Source organism: Schistocerca americana, chromosome 8 (genome assembly GCF_021461395.2).
Source record: "Schistocerca americana isolate TAMUIC-IGC-003095 chromosome 8, iqSchAmer2.1, whole genome shotgun sequence".
NCBI classification, from domain to species: domain Eukaryota; kingdom Metazoa; phylum Arthropoda; class Insecta; order Orthoptera; family Acrididae; genus Schistocerca; species Schistocerca americana.
In genome coordinates, this window is record NC_060126.1 from 42,837,914 (window position 1) to 42,864,510 (window position 26,597).

The 26,597-nt window shown below is 43.8% G+C and overlaps 1 protein-coding gene across 1 annotated transcript in view; it reads right to left on the reverse strand.

Moving 5' to 3' along the window:
- The window catches only part of LOC124545063 (ubiquitin carboxyl-terminal hydrolase 32), a 230,329-nt gene that overhangs the window by 29,898 nt on the left and 173,834 nt on the right, over positions 1–26,597 (reverse strand). The window contains exons 25-28 of the mRNA XM_047123861.1: positions 13,315–13,522; positions 9,423–9,614; positions 7,420–7,586; positions 6,963–7,332 (exon numbers count right to left, since the gene is read on the reverse strand). Coding sequence (XP_046979817.1) covers positions 6,963–7,332; positions 7,420–7,586; positions 9,423–9,614; positions 13,315–13,522 — 937 coding nt within the window. The remainder of the gene's footprint in view (positions 1–6,962; positions 7,333–7,419; positions 7,587–9,422; positions 9,615–13,314; positions 13,523–26,597) is intronic.

Below are 26,597 nucleotides of genomic sequence, written 5' to 3' on the forward strand. Positions count from 1 at the left end.
AGTTTGAAAGAAAAATGTAGGTACAAGAAAGGTAACTGCGAAGAAACTGTGGATGATACAAGAAATACTTCAGTTGACCAACAAAAGAAGGGACTATGAAAATGAGCAGAAAAATTCCAAGTGGAACAAGTAAGGGAATGATTTGTAGAGATACAAGGTACTCTCCGCCATACACCGTATGGTGGCTTGCAGAGTATGGATGTAGATTTAGGTGTGGGCAAAAAATGTTTTTTCTCAATAAAAACAAGCTCTAGTTATACGAACTATTGATATGGTATGGCAAAGTTCCTGAAATTGTACACCTGGAGTATAGGATTTTATGGAAGTCAAAAATGGAGCATTGGAGGTCCAGAGAAGAAAAAAATGTAAGGAAAGGTTCATGCTCAAGAAACAGTACTGCAAAACTGTTCACGATGTCATCCAAAATGCAAAAACCACATACTATGTACAAATATACAAAATTCCAAGAACAAAACAAATACAATTCAGAGCATACTTTGGGATGAAAAGAAGCAAATTAAGGCAAATTATATCCAACTTCTGCATAGCAGCACCAGCAGAACAGACAATGAACAATTTCAGTTATTGGCTACAAAATTCAATGAAATCTTCCCTAAACACAGCTGAAAACATAGTGACCACAAGCACACTGTCTAAAGCAAATCCATTGAAAGTATATCATAAGACATTATGTATAGCTTCACCAAACATTCATTTTCCCAAATTAATTGTTGCAGAGATCACAAAAATTATAACATCACTGAAAACCAGTAACTCTGCTGGCTATGGTGGTATTTCAACCAAAGCAATAAAATCTTTTGTTGACTCAGTTGCAGACGCCATCATGTCTGTGACGATGGCGACAAGGAGACCAAATGAATGATTTGAAATGATTCTGCATAGCTCTCTCTTGTAAAGAGATTTCTGACAAATGAACATACCATGTTTCCTCAGAGAAGACGGCAAAAAGGAAGTTACGAATTTTACTGAAGTGCAGGGGTATGTGCAGAAAGTACCCACACACTTTCTTGTGAACACAAATCGCAATCTAAAACTGTACAGATGCAGCCACATAACACTGCAGTGGATTTTAGGAACAATACACTACACAAAAACTGAATTACACACAGCTACAGAATAGTGCATTCCCTACTATTTTCTCTCCTGCAACAGCGGTGAGTGGCACGTCATGGTGTGGACTCTGTAAAACATTGGAAGTGTGTGGGAATCACTATGATCAGCAACTAACCACAATCAGAAAAAGTGATCAGAGCTGCACGCAAAGTGCAAATATCTCACAGGGCTAGCACTGTTGTGGCGTTCGCTGGTCCTCATGTCAAGTAATCTGCAGAAAAGGGGTAATTGAACAATAAGCACTGTCATAATACACAGTGTTCCTCAAAATATTCTGACAATCTGAGAGGAATGGGGTTGTGCACTTTCTTTCTGAAGGTACAGGTCACCTGCAGGATGTTACAGCAAAACAGTGTACGTACACTATCTCACAGTGTGTTCCACATCTACATACATACTCTGCAAATGATTACAGTGCACGACTGATGGTACTTACCACTGTGCCACACATGAAGGTTTCTTCCAGTTCCAATGGCATATTACGAATGGGAAAAATGACTGTTTAAATACCTCTGTGCATGAAACTTCCTGGCAGATTAAAACTGTGTGCCTGACCGAGACTCGAACTTGGGACCTTTGCCTTTCGGGGGCAGTTTTAATCTGCCAGGAAGTTTCATATCAGCGCACACTCCGCTGCAGAGTGAAAATCTCATTCTGGAAACCTCTGTGCATGCTTGAATTAGTCTAATCTTGTCTTCACAGTCCCTATTGAAGCAATGCATGGAGGGTTGCACTACATTTCTAGGTTCTTCACTTAATACTGGTTCACGAAACTTTGTAAATAAGCTTTTGCAGGGTAGTTTCCATTACCTTTGAGCATCTGCCAGTTCAACTCTTTCGGAAACTCCATGACTCCCTTCCAGCAGGCAAAGAACCCTGGGATCATTTGTGACCTCTTCTTTGAATACTTCAAAATCTCCCATTAGTATTATCTGATATTGGCTCCAACACTTGAGTAACATTCCAAGATAGAAGACACAAGTGATTTGTAAGTAGTCTCCTTAGTACACTCGATTGTATTTTCGAGTAAGCTGTCAATAAACCAAAATCTGACACGTGTTTCACTTATGGCTGAGTCAATGTGATCATTCCATTTGACAGTTTTACGAATTGTTTCACCCAGCTATTTGAATTAGCCGACTGATTCTAACTGTGAATAACTGATATTTTAGTCACAGGATACTACACATTTTCATTTAAGCCGCAAGATTTAGATTACTTAGTATCACAAGTACTGTTATAGTTGGGTACACGTCCAAATATGTATATGTTATGAATAACAGATGTCACTGCTTACTGCATTTGCACAATTTATACTTACAGCAGTTGGTCGCCACTGTTGTTTGGAAAGTGAGTGATGTGTCTGCGGTGTGTTTGCCACTAAGCACCTTGTGATGCAAGTATTTTCTACACCTGCATTTCTCTTTTACTTTGAGGCTGTCTTTCTTTTATTTTAGTATGTAATGAATATTCCAATTGAATCAGAGTTACCATATGCAATTTATACTATTTTTTAAGTCTCTGAAATTGTTTTGCACCCATATCTCACTTTCATAAACATCTGTTTCATTAGGTTTCATAAAAGTGTGGAAATGGAGAAAAATAAGGCATTTTAAAGGCAAGGGAGAAAAAGAAGGCATTTTACAGGCACCATAAAATTGTATGTCCTGAAGACTATGAGAAACTATTACAGGAATTGCCAGAAGAACAATTATCAGAATTGTCAGAGTCTTGTGAATCAGTTTGAAAGGGAAGTTGTTGAAGAAGAATACCACAGCAGTGACTCTGAACAGTCAACAGAGAAAACAGATGATCAAATAGTTGAAAGGGCCAACAACAGACAGACACTTACCATTTTCACATAGGAAAAAATGAAGAAACTATTTGAATATGTGAACTGCTTCCTTCTCCTAAAACCAAAGCCAAGAATATCCAAAAAGTTTTGCCAGGCCCAAAAGTATGTGCTAAAATTGTGCAAAAAAGTTGATGCATTTCACCTATTTATTACTGATGGTATAATTGACAACACTGTGGAAAATACAAACGGATACATCTAGAATAGTAAAAGAGATGAAGTTCAATATTCAAGACAACGAGACTGCAGAGATACCACGAAACACAAGATAAAGGCTCTTTTAGGTGTATTATACCTGACAGGTGCAAAGCAAGGAGAATACACAAATTGCTGTGAACTGTGGGAGTCAGATGGCACAGGAATGATTGTCTTACAAAGTCTCTTCAGCTATAAGCACTTTTGCTTTCTGCTTTTGAGCTCCTGTGTTTGACTACATGGGCACCCAGAACAAGAGAAAACAAAGTGATGAACTAGCATCCATTTGTGACTTCCATCAAGAATTTGTCAACAACTGTCTTTCTCACTACAATATCAGTGAGTTTGTCACTAATGATGAGATGATGCATCCTTTCAGAAGACACTGCAGATTTGTACAGTATATCCCCAATAAGCCTGCAAAATATGGGATGAAAAATTATGCCTTATATCGTTTCAAAACATTTTATACCCTGAACTTTGAAATTTATTGTGGCAAGCAGATTCCACGACCCCACCTGAAATCAAACAAGCCTGATGACTGTAAAAAACTAGTTACACCAACAGCAAAAAGAAAAAGATATCTTACGACTCATAATTACCACAGCAGCTAATCTCTGGCTCCTGAAAATCTCCTCGGAAAAGGATTGACTTTCTTTTTGGAATGGGGAGGTAGAAGGAAATTCTCCCAGAATTCCAAGCAAATAAAACTCTCTTTGGTTTTCAAGATGATTTTTGTATGGTCTCAACTGTTCCTAAAAAGAACAAAGCTGCAATTTCTTTTATCGGCAATGCAGCACAACACAAATGTAACAGATCAAGAGACTAAGAAATTGAGAGTTAATTTGGACTACAATGCTACCAAGGAGGAGTACACACTGTAGATCAGATCTGATCTGATCATCCTAGAGTACTTCGAGAATCATGTGACAATGGCTACTTGCACTTTTCTACAGATATCTAGATATTACTGGGATAAATGCAAACATTATTCTCAAATTCAACAATCCTGGTAATAAGGTAATAAGAAGAAATTTTTTGAAACATACTGCACTTGACCTGACAGAAGAACATTTGTAGCCACAAGCATTTTACAAACACTTCTGATGGATATTCAAGCCTTCTTGACCAAGTATAGACGTGAAGAAGAGCAGACCAAAGAAACAGCAAAACCTGAAACTTGTTACTCATGTGGCAGGCATAAAAACAACAGAACAAAAACTGTGTGTGTGAAAGGCAAGAAAAATGTATGCAAGAAACACAGTGTTACAGACACTAAATGTGTGCAATGAGAATGTTACATGCAGATACACAAGAGTTGGAGTTTATGAGTGCTCATTTCATAATGTGTTCTCTTGTTACTTTTTTTCAAATGGTTGAATCTGAGCACTATGGGACTTAACATTAGAGGTCATCAGTCCCCAAGAACTTAGAACTACTTAAACCTAACTATCCTAAGGGCATCGCACACATCCATGCCTGAGGCAGGATTTGAACCTGCGACCGTAGCAGTCGCATGGTTTTGAACTGAAGCACCTAGAAACGCTCAGCCACCGCAGCCAGCCTTACTGTTTTTTCACGTGAAACAATGCAGTTAAGTGATATAACAAAAAAAACCGTCATAATATGTAAATAGATGAAGGGAACAAAGAATATCGTCGCCTTATAAGTTACAATGGCAATAAAAGACAGTTATGAAGGCGACAAATATATAAAAGATTATTTTTATAGAGCCAAATAATGCTATGTTATGTTTTCTCCATTAAAATGCAGTTAGCAATTACATAAAGATTATTTTTCTAAGGTTAAAAATTTAATACTAATTGCAGTGCAAAAGCCGTAATGTGCCCACTCATGGAAGTTCGAATGGCACACCCACCAATGGTTAAACCAATTTGTCAATATTTGCTCCACCTTGAAATCTTATAAAGATCTGCCTGGATATTTGTGCAGTATCTTTTAAGGTAGTACTTCATTACAGAATAACAATATCAACTGTGAAAAGTGGATTGTTCACAAATGTGAAATAATGGTGACATATCAGTGGGTCCCATTATATTCCTAGAAAGCCTCCACCACATACATGAACCTTGTTGGTAAAAAGGATGCAGCAAGCATAACGAGCTTTGGCAATGTCCCATTTAGTATTAAAATGTTTTGAGTATACGCTTATATTAAATCATGACTTACACACACTTCATGATTATGCTCTTTCTCTTTGATCTGAATAATGTCAAAGTCTATGCATCTATCCAACACAATAATATTACAATGATGGCATCCTCCCTCACCTAACACCTCTTCTAGTAACAAACTTTCACACCCAAACACACAAATATGACATCAATATTTACAACCCTGAAACAAGATAGATTGCTACACACCACACAGAGGTGCAGCATTGGCGGCTGTGCTGCCACATACAGTTGCAGCTGGGAGGGGGTGAGAAAAGGGCAAAGGAAAAGAAGGTGTGCTGGGGGAATAGTAGGAATGTGAGTCTGGAGTGGGAGTACAGAAATGGAAGCAGCACACGAGGACAGGCACTAGCAAAGCCTGATGCCAGGGAGGTTATGGGAATGCAGAATAGCAGGCTGGTCCAATGTTCCCATCTGTCCCTTATCAATCTCACAAGCAGGCGCAGGCGCAGGCAGTGTAAGCTACCCACGAGATGGCCCCATTGCACACATTCTAGTGATGCCTGAACTAAAACAAACACTAATGCTAAGTTTTCTATGTGCACCCTGAAGCGCACGCTACAGGCAGACCCGACAGAATGACGTTATTGTCTGGAGCGTCTCATGATACACAGCTTGCTGTCACTGCTCATTGCTTCCTTGTGGACCACCACTGTAATCCCTGTCTCCAACTCGCAACACGTGCCGTGCTGCTCCTCCGATCTCGCACATTCCTGCTATTCCCCCAGTGCGCCTGCACAGCAGCTACCCCTTCTCTCCTATCCCTTCCCCCCCCCCTCCCTCTGCAACCTTCTGATGCTGCATTAATCAGCCCCCCCCCCCCCCCCCCCGCCCCTTCTCCATCTCTGCACTCTCATAAAGATAGAGCGGCCAGCACTTTCCCCCCACTTTTTCCTGCTATCTGTCATCTTTCCATGCCTGTATGCATTCTGTACCCCCACTACCCAGTCTAGATGAGGTCCCTCCTGAGGGCAGTTAAGCCTCAGCACCCGGGCATGACAGTGGCTATGTGTGTGTGTGTGTGTGTGTGTGTGTGTGTGTGTGTGTGTGTGTGTGTGTGTGTGTGTGTGTGATGGGTGCATACAAATCTGTGCGAGTCTGAGGAAGGGTTTTGTCTTGTAGCTTAGTCTACTTTCAACTATACTTTAAATCTGTGTGTCCACCAGGCAATGCCTCCTCCATGTGGGGAGCAGCAGTATATCGTATTGTACTGTCGTCATGCCACTCCACATTTTCCATTGTTTGACATCAATATTTTATGTACAGTATATGTAATAAAGAATTATGCAGCTTTCTGAAACCTTGGCAGCAGACAGGTGAACTACATATCACTACTCTTTCGGTCATCTAAATTGATGGAGCTGCAGAGCAAGTCTTTCTGTAATGCCACACAAACAATGAATATTCATCTTCAGATATTACTGTGCAGCTCTCCCTCATATCCACAGCAATTTTCATAACAGTCACATTATCTCTTGTATATCTCTACTTCATATGTAACGCTCACTTTCATTTGTCTGTCTGCTATATTTATCTCTAAGCAAATGCATATAGAAACTTTGTTTATGAAAGAGATCACTTACCACTACAGCATACAAATTGTACTTCAAATCAAATGGGTCGCTGCCGTCAGTAAGCCGATGTTGGTGGAAATCTTGTAGGGCACAATCTACCACAGGAGTTTTGACGAGTGACGTCGACACCAGTCTTTCACGTGAATTCAATGGTAGCGTCAGATCACCATTGGGAATGTGTCCATTTCCTCTGGCACTGTTATGAGTATTTAGTTCAGCCTCTAATCTCGGTTTTGATATATTTAAATTGTTGTCAACTATCTCCCTATGGTTCTGAATTAAATGTGATAGTATATCACCATGATTTTGCACTTCAGATTCATCAGTCAGTGACATAATGTTGGATTCGATGTTACTGTCATCCTTTTCGGAGTTTTGCCTGAAAATAGAAAGACATTACTCCAAGTGAAAGAAATGACCAATCACAGAAAGAAATGGATGCAGTTTTCTCTTGTGAAGAACTTACTCCTTTTCAGCATATTCCCCCTTTAGTTCTTTGTGTCTGATGACCGTCTGTTTAGGTACCGAAGCAAGGTAGGCTGTTGGATCAAAATTCCTGAATGGAAAATTCACAACCTTCTGGGACTTTACCCACTTTCCATTAACAAACTGGAACCTTTTCAGATGAACAATCTGAAGAATTAAGAAGAAAAAAATGCATTCAAAATGATAATTTTTCTTTAATATAATAAAAACAATTATTCCATCAAGACATTGCAGTACTAATAGTTTGACATTCATGAGATGCTAGATTCATAAGGAGGTAGTGACACCATTAAAAGATAAACAATATGCAGAATGGAAGTTGTCATTTGTGTATTATTAACATACGAGGCTAAAAGCAAGACATCCCTCTGCATGTTGAGTATCATGCATTATAAAGGGTTCCTCATCTAAGTCTGCAATCTCATACATTTTTAAAATGAAACAAAGTATGAGAAATGCTATTAGCCAGTGATGCACACAATGGGCAGTAATGCACAATCCATAAAAGTAAACAAACATAGCTTTCAACACAAAGTTGAGCATGGCATTCTAAATGTTCCACGCTTATTCATTTATGAAACAATCTTATTCACAAGGAACTATATCTTGAAAACAGGCAAATTACTGCAGAATAAGACTGTACACAACTACTACACCAGGGGGCAATAAAAAATACACCAAACACACCTTAAAATAAAATTGTTTCTGAGGAGCATAATTATGATTAGTGTCACACTACACAATAAGGTACTAGAGGAAATAAAAATTGCTATGTAACCAATATTTAAAATGAAGCTAAAGGCATTTCCAATAAAGTACTGTTTCTATTCTGCAAAAAAGATTTCTGAATATGTGAAACTAAATGTTACTCAAAAAATTATTTTGTACGAAAATACACATACTTTAAATTTACCTACTTATTTTGCTGATTCTATATATTACTGTATCCTTACTTTGATCTGTCTATTATCAGTTGTGAAATTTTTGCTGCATGACAATAATGGATCAATAAATACAGGCAATGCCAAATTATATTAATGTTAAATGTCTTCTTGGGATTTTATCTCTAGTAAAACCTCCTTATGTATAATATTTTCCATCCTTACAAAATATATTACATCCTAGTTAACTATTAATCTTCTCCTGATGGATATGAATTTCCAATTACTACACACAACAGAAGACTTCAGCCAAGTCAGCTTTTTAGAGGTAGTTATTTTATCCCATTAAGGAACACATTTCCCACATTAATCGTCAGAATAAGTGTGGTCCTTTTTGTTGTAGGCTCAATTTTTGCAGACCGATCTGTATTTTGTTAATTGCACACTGAGCAAATTTCCCCTCCGCTGTGTTTTATTTTAGATACGGTGTCCATATTATGTTATCAATTTTTGGATTATATAATCCCATCTTCATATGTCCTCAGAGTTTCCATCATTAACTGAAAGCTGCATATGTCATCCAAATCAAGATGTCATTTGCAAATTTAAGAAATGGCATAACATTTCTACTAGAAAGAATTCTGCACTGATCTCTCTAACTCTTATATCCTCATATCAGATATCAAATGAATTGAACAGACTTTGTGACATCTTCAGAAGCAAAGCAGAGAGCCAACATTTACTGCACTGCTCTCCCTCATATTCACAGCATTTGTTATTCAGATAGTGGGTGGAATTACCAAATTTTGTAGTATGTCAATACAACTACCATTTTTGAGAAAGTTGTTGAAAAATGCAATTTCAATGTAATTGATCACATTGTATTTAAAATTAACTTTCATGTCCCAAACAACCCTTTTTTTTTTTTTTTTTTTTTTTTTTTTTTTTAATTATGCACCCTACAAAACCATCTTGGCCTTTACTCACTTATTCTTCAAATGTTTGAGTATCAATGATGCGATCAACATTGAAGTTAATTCATAGTTGAAATATACATACATACTATACATTACTAACAAATGTACAATGTGAATATACAAACCAGTATTGGAGGTAGCCTCCATATTTGAAGCTTTTTGCTTGCCAACTGATGTTGGCCACATTTTGAGCAATAATACTTTTCATCTTCCCCAAGATGCTCTTCTTTTGTAAAGGCCTCCAAGCAAAAATCCAGATCAATTGGCTCTGACTGTTGTTGCCGTGTCAATGGAACACTTTCATGTTCCACAAAAACCTGAAGAATTTTGAGCAATGGATTATTTCACAGTTTTTTTGACAATATGATGAAAATATATCATGCAGCAATGGATTCTATTTTGTTGCAAAACTAATTTTCAAGGATTTATTTTCATTAAGCTAATTAAACAGGTAGTGATTAATGTGATTCTACAATACTATAACAAAAAATTTATCATATACATGCAGTAATTTCTCTCTTGTAATTGCAAATCTAAAAAATAAGTTAAGTTTTGTTTCTAATACAATTAGAAAACAAGGATTTATCACTTTTGCACTACACAGAAGAATGTACAGAGTGATAGGTATGTTCACTGAATAGGTGCAAATTTGCTTAGATTTAGAAGACACACACACACACACACACACACACACACACACACACACACACACACAATTTTCCAGTGCTGTCACCTGACTATAGTTCTCTTGTCTGGGGTGGGCTGTAAGAAAACTAATGGTGTGTGGAGTGGAGGTAAGAAATGGGAGAAGGTCTGGAAAAGGTAAATGCCAATAGAAAAAGAAACTAAGTCACATTTGCTGCAAGGCTTAAGCTAACTCTTAACTGTTCACAATTTGCCCTCCTCCTCCTGAAGTGCTACTGAGCTAGCTACCCAATCTACAAAATATCTTTATCCAATCTTACACCTCTCAAACTCATATCCTTTCTTCCTGTCTCCCCCAATCTGTCACCTCTCTGTGGAAGTCCCAGATACAGGAATTGTCCTGCAGAGTCCTCTACCATCTCCTACTGTGGCAAAGTCACTTGCTGTGAGAGGAGAAACAATTTGTAAAAAGCATCCACAACTTTAATACAGCCACTGGGCAGTGGTCCATGGGGATATTAGCATGAATAAGCTACAGACTTTCATGAATGGACATTGCCAAAATGGGGTCAAAAGCCACCTAAACCACAAAATCGTGTAAGTATGTGGCACAATATAATGTATGTTAATACATCATCTGCTTCACAATATATGCCAGTTGAAATCCTCCCTGATTTTTTATTTCATCTTTGGGTCTTTATCAAGGTTGTTTGCTACAGGACAAATTTGAGTCTGATTTAGTTTTCTACAAGAAAACATCCGGTAACTATCAACCTGGCAATAAGCAACATGCTGTGCATACTGTTAGGCATGTGGTTATGTTTATTTCATTTATGCCACAATGTCAATATGCAAGTAACCAATTGCAAGTGTATTGCTTTATAACACCCATTATTTCAGCAACACACCATGTCATTTCCATCTCTGCCATTTACCACACAAAAATTCAGATTTTTTAAAACATATTACAGTACTATAGAATTCTCACAGGTTTACACAATTCACTTCCACTCAATAAGTACAGGGATCTTGAAACACTAAATGATGACGATGTAGACACTAAATCATGACAGATGGTTAAACCAATACAAGACTCCTTAACACAGGGTTATATGCAGCTGGAACATTAATGACAACCACTCACTGCATCATGTCAAATTTGTGTAGAAGATACGAGGAGGATGAAATATTAAACAGCAGTATAAGGGTGGTGAAGCAATTGTTACAATGCAGTGCTCAGATCGTAATTGGCCCTAAGTATCCAAAGGTGTACAGCCTGCACAGCACCTGTACCAGTTTCCAGTTCACACAGCTCCCTTAAAACTGTATCTCTTTCCCTGCTGTACCTCTCTGTTCTGTATTCATCCTATTTTGACACTGACATTTTGTATGCAATCAGTGGAAATATACCAAACATGGCAAGCTCCACCAAGTCCATAGCTAGTTTTCCAATATACTGTGCAACACCCTGCTATATGTGGTAACACTATATCACTTTCAAAATGTTGCCACAGCCCATGCACAATCACAGTACCTCATTTTGTTTCTTGGTTCTCCAAGCTGCCTTAAGAAATGAGCATAGATGTATTTATACTTACATGTTGCCCACAAAATTGAGCAAATTTAGGAGTAGTGTAACGTGTTTTAACATAAAAATTTCACAGTTATCTTCTTAGATCATCAGTTACTATTCCTTACGGGAATTCATTTACAAATTGTTTTTGTAATTTGAGGTGGGGGAGGTGTGAATATAGGGAACTCAGCAAACAGGTTTAGGCTACAATATAGCTTTAAAACTGCACTGGAATACGTGCTGCACGGAACTGTTTTTCCAGACAACAGTTCAAAAATATATTGTTCACTGCTAAAAACATTACACTGAACTGAAACTCTCATTTACATTTTCTCTGCATGAAAGAGGGCTTTTGCAAATGTCAGACATAACAATATGACAAAAACTACAAGTACAGAATATGTTACATACTACAATAGTTGCATCTTACATCTATTTTATGCATTTATTATTTTGCAGATGATATGCTACTGTTTTATATCACAAGCAGCATCTTACAGTTAATTGATTGAATACAAACATTTTTCTATTACAAAAATTTTAATTTATTGTTACAATCAATCCCCTTATATGATCTTAAATAACTTGATAGACTGTTGAACCAAATCAAACCATTAATTTAGGATACCTAACTGTTGGTTTTCATTTGGTTCTTTTCCAAAAGCAGTTTAAATTTTGCTCAAGTGTTGTGATCATGTACATTACTGCATTTGATAACTTCGTTTGGTTGACTCCTAAAAAACTAAAGTAATTTAAATACATATAAATAATATATTGTTACTAAGGAGATAGACACCAGTACTGACTTTTGCACAAACAAAATTAATGTGGTGGTTTACCAATCATAGATTATCGTCAAGATACACACCCAGAAATTTTGCTGCTGCTCATTTCTGATGCCAAGACATTTCATACATTATTTACATTGATGTGTTTTAAATGCTAGTAATTGAGATTTGGCGACATTCACATTGAGCCCTGATCACTGAAATATTTTGTTAATTCTTTTACACTAATAGTAGCAAAAGATTCTAGTTTCTTATACTCTCTACCACTGAATAAGACTGATGTGTCATCTGCATACCTGATAATATGGGAGTTAATAGATTGTGCAGTGTTGTTGATATACATAAGGAAAAGAAAGTGATCAAGTATTGAGCCCTGAGGTACTCCCTGCACCACTTATTCCATTACTGGACTGACAGTTTACAATTTTTTCACCTAATTTGTATGTCAGTTTAGTGCACTGCTTATGATTCAACAGCTATGAAGCCATATCATGTATGGATGTATTTCATATACAATATGACTTCAGCTATTTTAGATATAACCTACTGTTTACTGTGTAAAATGCTTTTGAGAGGTCTAAAAATATACTTCCAGTTTGCATCTTCAGGCCCAACAGGCAGTACACTTCATGGAAGAACTGTCTAAATGTTTTGGCTGTGCTTTGCCCTTTTCTAAAGGCATGCTGAGAATCTGTAAGATGTCTGATTTCTGAAAAGGCACTACACTGGGAAGCACAATATTTTCGAATACCTACTAAAGATGGGAGTTAGTGATATTGGTCTATAGTTAGAGACATCTTCCTTATTTCCTTTTATACATTGGTTTCACAACACTCATTTTTCAACAGTTGGATACATGTGTTCTCTAATGCTGCAGTTAATCTTGTAGGTAAGATTTTAAGCACATCTTAGCAACTGCACTGAATATACCAACTAATCCAGATGAAAATTTTTCTTTAGCATAAGTATTTTGGAGAAATGATCTAGTTTGGAGCCTGAAAATGCACATACCCTTTCCTGGGATGTCTGATAACGCAGGTGTAGAGCTGTTGGATCCCAATCAATGGCTAGGTGTGTACATCTGAAGTTGAATTCAGCTTCAGAGCAAGGTATGCGACAGCCGCGGCAAAATCTGTACCACGGGCACAGAGCACACTGCATACCATCTCGCTGAACTGCTTTCAGTACGAATGGGAATTCATAACCTAGGCTGTCGTCACTGAAAAAGAACATGTCATAACTAATATTCATTACACTGAAGTGACCTGAAATGTAGGTATAATTTAGGTTTATGAACAGGAGCTGAGTTAGTCATATGTTACACAAAATGTGATCAAAAATGAAACAACTATTGAATTGCACATGATATCTTCAATGCAGTAAGAGGTCTAACTCTTGCATTTTTGATGGGCTGCTTTATTTACTTCCTTCCTTTCATGTTGCAATGTTTCCAACAATTTGGCCATGGTTAACACTTCAGTATCTCAGAATGCCAAATTTCACTCTTTGCTTCCATTTCTCCCCTGCGAGTAATTGTGTTGTGTTGTGTGGTGGTGGTGGTGTGTGTGTGTGTGTGTGTGTGTGTGTGTGTGTGTGTGTGTGTGTGTGTGTGTGTGCGCGCGCACGCATAAGTAATTACTTGTGACCAGGGACTTTTCCTGTCAGCATCTTATATCTTAATTATCAATTACTCGTGACCAGGGATGGTTGGTTGGTTGGTTTAAAAGAGGAGGGTAGGGACCAAACTATGAGGTCATCAGGACAAAGGACATGTGATAAAACTTATGATCAAATGATAAAAACCACCATCAGGAATAAATCGTAAAAGTAAATCAGCCAATGAAGCATCGTCAGGTAAAATGGGCGGCAACAAATCCGGTAACGCAAGATTTCTTCGCTTGGCAGTCAACGTAGGACAGTACACCAATATATGGGCCACTGTCAACCGGGCACCGCACCGACACTCAGGCGGGTCTTCACGGTGCAAGAGGTAATCATAGGTCGCTCAAGTGTGGCCAATGCGGACCTGGCAGAGGACAACTGATTCCCTGCAAGAAGCCCGCATGGAAGACTTCCACACATTCGTAGACTCCTTAATGACACGCAGTTTGTTGTGCGTACTGTTATCCCATTCCATCTCCCAAAGCCAAAAACCCTGCGGCATAAGTCAGAATGCAGGTCAGGTTCAGGCCCATCTCCAGAATCGGTTTCCGTGTAGCCTGTTTGGCCAGCTTGTCGGCAAGTTCGTTGCCTGGGATGCCAACGTGTCCTGGGGTCCCTACAAACACCACTGAATGACAGGACCGGTAAAGGGCATAGATGGACTCCTGTATGGATGTTACCAAGGATGGCGAGGGTAACACTGGTCGATAGCTTGTGGGCTGCTCAAGGAGTCAATATACAGAAGAAACGATTCCCGGGGCACGAACGCATATACTGAAGTGCACGAGATATGGCAACCAGCTCTGCAGTGAATACACGGCAGCCATCGGGCAAGGAATGCTGTTCAATATGGCCTCTGTTGACAAAGGCAAAGAAAACACTACCATCAGCCATCGAGCCTTCGGTGTAAACCACTTCAGAGCCCTGGAACGCTTCAAGAATCTAGAGGAAGTGACAGCGGAGAGCCACAGGGTTAATGGAGTCCTTAAGGCCACGCAAAAGGTCAAGGCGAAGCTTCAGCCTACAGATACACCACGGAGGTGTACATGAGTGGACCTCGAGGAGAGGTGGTGAACAGAACAACTCCAGTTCTGTCAGCAATGGCACATGAACTGCAATCGTTAGCCCTGACCTGGGCCACCTATGCGGGAGGTGAAGCACTGTGGTTGGGAAAAGAAGATGGTAATTAGGAAGATCAGGAGAGCTATGACTGTGTGCAATGTAACTGGCGAGCAGTTGCACACATCTGATCTTCAATGGAGGGACTCCAGCCTCCAACAATACACTTGTCACCGGACTCGTCCTAAAAGCAATGCTGAGGGCACCGCCGAACCATAAATCACATTCCCACAGTCAAGGTGCGAGTGAACTAGGGCTCTGTAGAGCCACATCAGCATGGAGCAATCTACACCCCAGTTGGTGTTGTTCAGGCAGTCGAGGGCATTGAGGCGCTGCCAACACTTCCGCTTAAGCTGACAAAGATGAGGAAGCCAAGTCAAACGAGCATCGAAAACCAGACCTAAGAATCCATATGTCTCCACTACAGTGAGTGGATCAGCATTAAGGTAAATTTCTGGTTCCGGATGAGTGGTACAACACTGACAGAAATGCGTGACATGTCTTCATGGCAGAAAACTGGAAGCCATGGGCTACAGCCCATGACTGCACCTTGTGGATGGCTCACTGTAGGTGAAGCTCAGCAACACCAGTACTGGAGCAGCAGTACGAAACGCAGAAGTCATCTGCATAAAGAGAAGGTGAGACGGAGGGCCCAACAGCTGCTGCTAGACCATTAATGGCCACTAAAAATAGAGAGAGACTCAATACAAAGCCCTGCGAGAGTCCGTTCTCCTGGATATGGATGGAACTATGGGAGGCACCAACTTGGACACGGAAAGTACAGAGCGACAGGAAGTTTTGGATAAAAATTGGGAGCAGGCCCCAGAGACCCCACTCATACAATGTGGCAAGGATATGATGTCACCAGGTCATGTCGCATGCTTTACGTAAGTCAAAAAAAGACGACAATCAGGTGTTGCCATCTGGAAAAGCCTGTTCGGATGGCAGACCCCAGGGACACAAGATTACCAGTGGTAGAGTGACCCTGGTGGAAGCTGACCTCACATGGAGCCAGTAAGCCACGTGACACCAGGACCCAACCCAACCACCGACATACCATACGTTTCAAGAGCTTACAAAGAATGTTGGTGAGACTGATGGGCCGACAGCTATCCACATCAAGCAGGTTTTTACCAGGTTTGAGCACCGGAATGATGGTGCTCTCCCACCAAGGCAATGGAAAGATGCCAGTGCACCAGATCCGATTGAAGATGACGAGGATATGTCGCTTGTAGTCAGATGAGAGATGTTTACTAATCTGGCTGTGGATCCAATCAGGCCCAGGAGCTGTGTTGGGGCAATGTGCAAGGCCACTGAGGAGCTCCCATTCTGTAAATGGGGCTGTTATAGGACTCACTGCGGCATGTAGTGAATGACAGGACTTTCCCCTCCAGCCGCCGTTTGAGAGTGCGAAACGCTGGGGGGTGATTCTCTGAAGCAGAGGCTCGAGCAAAGAGCTCAGCAAAGTGCTCGGCAAACGCGTTTGCGTTGGTAGATAACACGCCATTTATGTTAACACCTGCTGGGGTCTGGTACCCAAAGAGACGTTTGATCTTTTCCCAGGCTTGGGAAGGTGATGTATGGCACCCAATGGTGGAGACGTATCTCTTCAACACTCCTGCTTCCATTGTTTGATAAGTTGGCAAATGCGGGCACATAGCTGTTTAAAGGCTATGAGGTGCTCCAGGGAGGAGTGCCGCTTATGCCACTGTAGAGCTCGCCGATGCTCCTTAATTGCCTCAGAGACTTCTGGCGACCACCAAGGGACTGCCTTATGCTGGGGGCACCCTAAAGAGCGAGGGATCGTGTTTTCTGCTGCAGAAATAATTGTTTTTTTTTTTGTTTGTTTGTGGTTTTAGGGCGCAAAACGTCTATGGTCATTAGCGCCCAGCCCGTGACGTAGGAAACAGGAAAAAAACGAAATTTAAAACCAGCAGCAATGGGAACAAAGTCATAAAATTGGAGAAACTAAAGGCAGAAGGAATACTTAAAAATCCACTATAGAAAAGGGTTGGTTGTCCCCAAAAAAGCTTCAAATGACTGACGTCATTTCACTGTCACTAATAAACTGGAGAACGCGGTCGGCTGAGCGCGTGTCATCCGCTAAAATCGACGATAGATCAGGCGATAGCTGTAGACGGGAGCGTAACGGATTAAAATAGGGGCATTCAATTAAAAGGTGTCTGACCGTCCACAGCTGAGAGCAGTGGGGACAGAGTGGGGGAGGATCACCGCTTAAAAGATGTCGATGGCTAAAAAGACAGTGCCCTATCCGGAGTCTAGCTAAAATTACCTCCTCCCGACGACGCGTTCGGGAGGAAGAGGTCCAAGCGCAAGGAAGGGCTTTCACTTCCCGCAATTTATTATGGGGAAGTGTTGACCAATGCGCATGCCATAAATGAGCAACTTGGCGACATAAACCGCTCCGTAGATCGGTAATGGGAAGCGACTGAATAGCTGGCCGAGGAAGAGAGACTGCAGCCTTGGCCGCTATATCAGCCGCCTCATTCCCACAGATACCAGCGTGTCCCGGGAGCCAGAGGAACGCCACCGAGACGCCCCCCAGGTGGAGCAAGCGCAGACAGTCCTGAATCCGGTGGACCAGAGGGTGCACAGGGTAAAGAGCTTGGAGACTGAGGAGAGAGATGAGAGAATCTGAGCAGATTACGTACTGTATCCGCTGATGGCGGCGGATGTAGTGGACAGCCTGAGGAACAGCGTAAAGCTCCGCAGTATAAACAGAACACTGGTCGGGAAGCCGAAAGTGATTTGGGGTGTCGCCAACAATATAGGCACTCCCTACACCTAACGATGTTTTCGAGCCGTCGGTGTAAATAAATGTGGCGTCCGTCATTTGTGCACATAGAGCAGCAAATGCCCGACGGTAAACAAGTGTAGGGGTACCATCCCTGGGAAATTGACATAGGTCTCGGAGCAAGTCGATCCGGGGACGGAGCCAAGGCGGTGCCGTACCCCAAGTTGTCAAGAAGGTTTTAGGAAAGCGGAAGGAAAGAGAATGGAGCAGTTGACGGAAGCGGACTCCCGGGGGTAGTAGGGAGGAGGAGCGGCCTGCATACCCTACATCAAAGGAGGCGTCGAAAAAAAGGTCATGGGCTGGATTAGCAGGCATGGAAGAAAGATGGCTAGCATAACGACTCAGAAGGACTGCCCGCCGATTGGACAGCAGAGGTTCAGCAGTCTCAGCATAAAGGCTTTCCACAGGGCTGGTGTAAAAAGCTCCAGACACTAAACGTAATCCACGGTGGTGGATAGAGTCGAGATGCCGAAGAATAGACGGCCGAGCAGAGGAGTAGACTATGCTTCCATAATCCAATTTCGAGTGCACTAAGGCGCAATAGAGGCGGAGGAGGACCACTCGGTCCGCTCTCCAGGAGGTACCATTCAGGACACGAAGGGTGTTAAGGGAACGCAGACAGCGAGCCGAAAGATAGGAAACGTGGGAGGACCAGCACAGTTTTCTGTCAAACATAAGACCCAAGAATTTAGCGATGTCGGAAAATGGAAGGTTGACAGGACATAGATGTAAGGAGGGCGGAAGAAACTCCTTACTTCGCCAAAAATTAACACAAACGGTCTTACTGGGTGAGAAACGGAAGCCGGTTTCGATGCTCCACGAGTGGAGGCGATCGAGACATCCTTGAAGACGTCTTTCAAGAAGGCTGGTCCGTTGAGAGCTGTAGTAGATCGCAAAATCGTCCACAAAGAGGGAGCCCGAGACATCAGGAAGGAGACAATCCATAATTGGATTAATGGCGATGGCAAACAGTACAACACTCAGCACGGAGCCCTGGGGTACCCCGTTTTCTTGGGAGAAAGTACGAGAGAGAGAGTAGTGTCCACCCGCACCCTAAATGTGCGCTCTGCCATAAATTCGCGAAGAAAAAGGGGCAGCCGGCCCCGAAAGCCCCAAGAGAACAGTGTGCGAAGGATGCCTGTCCTCCAACAGGTATCGTATGCTCTCTCCAGATCAAAAAATATTGCTACCGTTTGGTGTTTCCGGAGAAAATTGTTCATGATATAAGTGGAGAGAGCAACAAGATGGTCAACTGCAGAACGATGCTTTCGGAATCCGCATTGGGCTGGTGTTAAAAGACTGCGGGATTCCAGCCACCAAGCTAAACGGTAATTCACCATACGCTCCAAAACCTTACAGACACTACTCGTGAGAGAAATGGGGCGATAACTAGAGGGGAGATGTTTGTCCTTTCCAGGTTTCGGAACGGGAACGACAATAGCTTCCCGCCATCGCCTGGGAAAGGTACTGTTGGTCCAAATTCGGTTATAAAGGCGAAGGAGGTAACGCAGACTATGGGTTGATAAATGCAGCAACATTTGGACATGGATACCATCCGGTCCTGGGGCGGAGGAGCGAGAAGAAGAGAGGGCATGTTGGAGTTCCCGCATGGAGAAAACAGTATTGTAGCTTTCGTGATTGTGAGAGGAGAAAGCAAGATGTCGCACTTCCGCTGCACGTTTCTTCGGGAGAAACGCTGGCGGGTAATTTGAAGAGCTCGAAATCTCAGCAAAGTGCTGACCCAATGAGTTAGAAATTGCGACGGGGTCCACTAAGGTATCTTTCTCGACAGTGAGCCCAGAGACCGGGGAGAAACTAGGCGCGCCTGAGAACCGTCGAAGCCGACTCCAAACTTCCGAGGAGGGAGTGAAGGTGTTAAATGAGCTAATAAAGAATTTCCAGCTTGCCTTCTTGCTATCGCGGATGACGCGACGGCATTGCGCACGGAGCTGCTTATATCGGATACAGTTGGCCAAAGTTGAATGGTGACGGAAAATGCGAAGAGCACGTCGCCCCTCACGTATTGCGTCACGGCATGCCTCGTTCCACCAAGGAACTGGGGGGCACCGGGGCAATTCGGAGGTGCGTGGTATTGAACATTCCGCAGCGGTGAGAATAACGTCGGTAACATGTGTGACCTCATCGTCGACGCTGCGAAAGCGACGGTCATCGAATGTCGCTAGAGACGAAAAAAGTGTCCAATCGGCTTGGGCAAACTTCCAGCGTCGCGGGCGCATGTAGGGCAGTTGAGGCTGCAGTCTAAGGACACATGGAAAGTGGTCACTCGAGTGTATATCATCAAGGGCGAACCATTCGAAGCGCCGAGCTAGCGGAACAGTACCGACCGCAAGGTCCAAATGAGATAAATTTGTCGTGGAGGCAGACAAAAATGTGGGGACCCCAGTGTTGAGGCAGACTAGATCCGCTTGGTGGAAGACGTCTAGCAATAGGGAGCCACGTGGACAAGGATGCGGAGATCCCCAAAGCGGGTGGTGGGCATTGAAGTCCCCAACCAGCAAATAGGGGGGTGGAAGCTGATCAAGAAGATGAAGGAGATCAGCTCGTGCCATTGGTGTGGACGATGGAATGTATACCGTACAAAGAGAGAACGTGTATCCAGAAAGGGAAAGACGGACGGCGACAGCTTGGAAGGAACTGTTTAAGGGGATTGGGTGATAATGGAGAGTATCATGGAGCAGAATCATGAGTCCTCCATGGGCTGGAGTGCCTTCAACAGAGGGGAGGTCATATCGGACGGACTGAAAATGAGGGAGAACAAAGCGGTCATGGGGACGCAGCTTTGTTTCCTGAAGACAGAAGACGACCGGCGAGTAGGATCGTAAGAGGATCGACAATTCATCCCGATTGGCTCGAATGCCGCGGATATTCCAGTGGATAATGGACATAGGGTCAACAGAAAATGGAGGAACGTGACCAAGGGTGCTGTCAACTCAACGACTGCTCAGAGCTTGCGACCGACAGCATGGAATGGCATTCAGTCGAAGGCAGAAGATCCTGATCCATAGGTTGGTCAGGAGCAGCTCCTGCCACCAGCGATCGGCCGGTTGACCGGCCACCAGCAGTGCGCCTCGGCGACACAGAAGACGCCCGAGGGCGATTTCCGCCAGGTGGTGCTGTAGATGGGACACGCCTTGTCGGAGAAGGAGAGGAACTGTGTTTCTTCGTAGCCTTCTTGGAAGTATGATGTTTAGATGAAGGAGGAACCGATGGTTGCGAAGTTGCGGTACGTAAAAACTCTTCACGAGAATGCTCTTTTTTCGAAGACTTGGCGTCTGACTTTTGGGCTCGAGATTTAGCAGAAACCGATGAAGGGGGAGCCATTGAGTGGGCAGGCGAAAGTGGTGAGGTTGAACGGGCGATCTTTGCGCTGGCCGATCTGACGACCGTGGTACTAAAGGTGAGGTCGCAAGTCTGCGTGGCCGCCTCCTTTGTTGGCCGAGGAGAAGCAAGGACAGTGCTGTATTTTCCTTTCTGAGGCACGGTGGGCTGTCGACTGGCGAATAATTTTCGAGCAGCAAAGGTCGACACCTTTTCCTTCACTCTTATTTCCTGGATGAGCTTTTCGTCCTTATAAACGGGGCAATCTCGAGAGGAAGCAGCGTGGTCACCCATACAGTTGATGCAGCGAGGGGAAGGAGGTGGACAAGCACCCTCATGGGCATCCTTGCCACACGTAACACATTTGGCCGGATTGGAACAGGACTGGCTGGTGTGATTGAACCGCTGACATCGATAGCAACGCGTAGGGTTTGGGACATAAGGGTGAACGGAAATTATCTCATAGCCTGCTTTGATTTTTGATGGGAGTTGAACTTTGTCAAATGTCAAGAAGACGGTGCGGGTTGGAATGATGTTCGAGTCAACCCTTTTCATAACCCGATGAACAGCCGTGACGCCCTGGTCAGACAGGTAGTGCTGAATTTCTTCGTCAGACAATCCATCGAGGGAGCGTGTATAAACGACTCCACGCGAGGAATTTAAAGTGGGGTGCACTTCCACTCGGACAGGGAAGGTGTGGAGCAGAGAAGTACGCAGCAATTTTTGAGCCTGGAGGGCACTGTGTGTTTCTAACAACAGGGTGCCATTCCGTAATCTGGAACAAGACTTTACAGGACCCGCAATTGCGTCGACACCTTTCTGAATAATGAAAGGGTTGACCGTGGAAAAGTCGTGACCTTCGTCAGACCGAGAAACAACAAGGAACTGTGGCAACGATGGAAGAACCATCTGTGGCTGAGACTCAGTGAACTCACGTTTGTGAGCAGACATAGTGGAAGGTGAGGAAACCATTGCGGAAGAATCCCCATGATTACCGGCGTCTCCGATGGCGCGCTCCTCCCTTGTGGGGGCCCTCACCGAGGGCACACCCGCCTTAGGTGATTGTTCACACCTCAGCTCACACCTCCCGACAAACGGACGGAGGGACCAATCGGCACTTTCGGAAGGTATCAGCTCGGGTAGTCACCCCTCCCTGGGCCTGGCCGTTACCAGGGGGTACGTACGTGTCCTACCTGTCTACCCGGGGCGGGGAATTACGCGTTACCCCGTCACTGGCTACGCATTGAAGTGCGTGGGTCGGCCTTCAGACACGCACAGGGAGGAAAAAAGAGAAAGGGAAAGGAAAGAAGAGGGGGTCTCAAACGCCGCAGCGGAGAAAAGGGCAAGGAGAAGAGGGAAGGAAAGGAGAAGGACAGAGGAAGGACGAGGACTTGTAAGTGTAGAAAGCAAGGAATTTGGAACAGTTTCGAGCGTCCGTCTCCGGACGTAGGCACAAACCGTACTCCCAGAGGGGGAGAAAGGGAAGGAAAGAGCCAGAGGTGAGGGGGCGGGGCGAAGATGGGGGACGGGGAGGGACGCGGAAAGGGAAGGGAAGGTATGCAGCCCGGAAAGGAAGGAGGGCCACATTAGCTCGGGGTCCCGTGCTCGCTACGCACGTGTCCACAAAAGAGTTGTGGACCCCCTGGGGGGAGAAATAATTGTTGTAGTCACCTGCTGAACCATCACATTGATGTTATCGTGTGGGGGAAATTCAACAGTGACAGCAGAGGTTAAAATTTCCTGGTCCACCTTGTTTAAAGCGCATCTGGGCACGTGTCCGTGGGCCTGACGCTGGGGCACTGACAGGAAGATGGAGAAGTGGGTCATTACAAAACAGGTCGTCATGTGCTCTCCAGTGGCTAGATGGGAGAAGTCACGGGCTGGAAATTGATAAATCAATAGCCGAGTAACTACCATGAGCCACACAGAAATGTGTGGCAGCCCCAGTATTTAAGAGGCAGAGGTTGAACTGAGACAGTAAAGTTTCGACATCTCTGCCTCGGCCAGTAAGCATGGTGCCGTGCCACCCCACAAGGAGTTATGGGCATTAACATCTCCCAAAAGTAGGAAAGGCTTAGAGAGTTGATCAATCAGTGCAGCTAATACGTTCAGGGGTACTGCCCCATCTGGAGGAAGATATACATTGCAGACAGTTGTTTCCTGCGTCATCCTTATTCTGACAGCCACAGCTTCAAGAGGGGCTTGAAGGGGAACAGTGTCCCTACAGACTGAGTTTAGGACATAAACGCGAACTCCACCCGACACTCGATTATAGTCGCTTATACCCACGGAGGGCAGGGGTCCACATTGCCAGGAAACAGGTTTCCAGGAGAGCAATGCAGAAGGCAGGTGTAAAGCTTAACAGCTGGCGTAGCTCAGCCAGGCAGTCGAAAAAACCACGTCAATTCCACTTGAGGATGATGCCATCAGGAGCCTGGTAGGGCATGGAACATTCAATGAGGCAGTTTACGCCTCAGTCACCTGCTGCCACTGATTTTTTGCCTGAGCAGTATATATCCATTGTGTCTGAGGGTCTGGCGAAATCTAGGTCCTCAGCGGACGCCAGAATCTCCACCCAATCCTCAGATGCACAGCTTGTAGGTAGTGGTGGTGTGGGTGCCACCACAATTTCCTTGGTCTTGGGGGTTTACTTTTTGGATTTCTCTCGCTGCTCCTTGGGTTTCCCTGGCTGGGAGGACTTCACTGGCTCAATCTCCGGGACTGAGGATGAGCATGAAGCCCTACGACCAGCTGCTTTTGAGCTCTTCAGCCACTGGCGGGTGTCATATTTCCCACTAGCAGAAACCTGGGAAGGGAGTGACCCAAGTGACCCCTACTAGCGAGAGAAGCCAGAAAAGACTTGCGCTTCTCTGGCACAGAAGTGGGGACTGATATCACAGATGGTTGGGGAGGGGGGGGGGGGGGGTGGAGGTGTTGCTCCTGAAGTAGGTGGTGCAGGAATAAAAAGGAGGGAAGTGACCCCCCTCCCCCCACAACCACCATCAAGAGGACAGGTGTAGTCTTGCGACTCTGAGAGGTGACTGGGTTTGGTGGAGATGATGGGGCTAGTACCGTTTAAGTGGTGGAGTAAGACAATGTTATACATACAGGATGTAGGCATTCAAATTTCCTCTTAGCCTCAGTGTAGGTGAGTCGGTGCAGGGCCTTGTACTCCATGATTTTCCTTTCTTTCTGCAGAATCCTGCGGTCTGGTGAGCAAGGCGATTGGTGCTCTCCGCAGCTGACACAGATGAGAGGCGGGGCACATGGAGTATTGGGATGTGATGGGCATCCGCCATCTCGACATATGACGCTGGAAGCACAGCGGGAAGACATACGGGCCGAACTTCCAGCACTTAACGCACCACATCGGGGGAGTGATGTAGGGCTTTACACTACACCAGTAGAGCATCACCTTGACCTTCTCAGGCAATGTATCACCCTCAAAGTCCAAGATGAGGGCTCCGTTGGCAACCTGATTATACCTCGGACCGCGATGGACACACTGGTCGAAATGTACACCTCGCCACTCTAAACTGGCGTGCAGCTCATCGTCAGACTGCAAAAGAAGGTCCCTGTGAAATATGATACCCTGGACCATATTTAAGCTCTTATGAGGCGTGATGGTTACAGAAACATCCCCCAGCTTGTCACAACTGAGTAACAACTGTGACTGGACAGACAATGATGTTTTGATCAAGACTGACCCAGATCTCATTTTGGACAATCCCTCTACCTCCACAATCCCTTTACCTCCCCAAACTTGTCTTCTAAATGCTCAACAAAAAACTAAGGCTTCATTGTCATGAAAGATTCCCCCATCAGCTCTAGAACTTACAATGTACCAGGTCGAGTAAGGTCTGCTGCCATCCTTAGCCTGACATTCCTCCCATGGTGTGGCCAGGGAGGCGAACGTCTTAGGGTCATACTTCTGTGCATTGCATTGAGCTTGTGAATGCTTAGTGTTTCACCACCAGCAACAGATGATGGATTATGCTTCATTGCTTGTCATTCGCCCTGATGCCACCCACTCTGACCAGGGGACCTCCCCAAGGGTGACACCTAGCCACAGCAAAGGCCACCTGGCAGGATGGCCATTTGTGGGAGTCCCGATGCCCCGGGGGATGGGCATCTACCCCTTGGCATACATGGGGAGTTAACAGCGCAGGAATCAGCAAAGCGATCCCTGTGTGGTCTGGGGGCTACAACCAACCGGGTACATGTAGGCCCCACCACAACAGACTGGCTACCATGCTGGATATCAGGTGCAAAGAAATCCATGGTCATCCTCCATGAAGAAAGCAACACTGCATAGTGCATAGTGGAAAACACACCCAGTAAGGTGTCCTCACCCAAGAGATGGAGAATGAGCAGGACTGAAATGTGACAACGAGAATGTGGGCTAAAGATCTCAATGCACGATGGACACGATGCACCATGTAAGGCGCCCTTCCCCAATTGGCTCGCTCTTCTGGAAAATTTTGAACAATGGAGGTCAAACCCTACAGGGGACCATCACATAAAAGCCGAAATGTGTGAAACTCCTCTTACGACAGGCAGTAATACCTCGGGCCGATTCTTACCCCCGGACCCGCAAGGGGGTGTGACAGAGACTTTTCCTGTCTCCATCTTCATTACAGCACAGATAATTCTTAAGAGAAAAGTGTGAAATTTATGAGAAGAAGAAAGTGCTTAAAGGTAGTGAATAGCAGGACAGTTATTTGTTCCAGTGATCCACATGCCCATATTTAAAAACTTAATGCTGTTCATTTGTACATTGTGTCACTTAGTTATATAGTCACGCGTATTGATCGATATGCGGATGGGCAGCCCACATTTCCTTAGAAAGCTTGGGGTGGGGGAATGGAAGGGGGGGCTGGGGGGAGTTGAACTATTAATATGTGTAACATGGTGTGTTGTTCATATTAACGAACTGTTCTTATCTGCATTTCAACCTTTTGTTGTGTGCTGATTGCATTACTTCAACAAATTCTCTTGACAGAAATGTGTAGTCACAATGTTTGAATCTGGCTGCTTTTTGTTGTCAAGTTGACATATATTGCCAGCTCTGACAGTTATTTTTAAATTATTTGGTAACAGTATATAATCTACAAAACTACATACTTTGAAAGTACTAGGTTTCCCAACAACTGTTGCATACAGCTATTTCGAGGTTAAACTTCGTATCCTGATTATATTTACAATAATGAAAAGAACGGACAACACTGAATTGCAGACAGACCCAGAAAAAAAACAACGGATACACACTTAGCTTTTGGCTAAAGCCTTCATCCAGAAAGAAAGGAAAACAACACACGCATTCACATAAGAAGGCAAACGTCTGGCACACACGACTTGA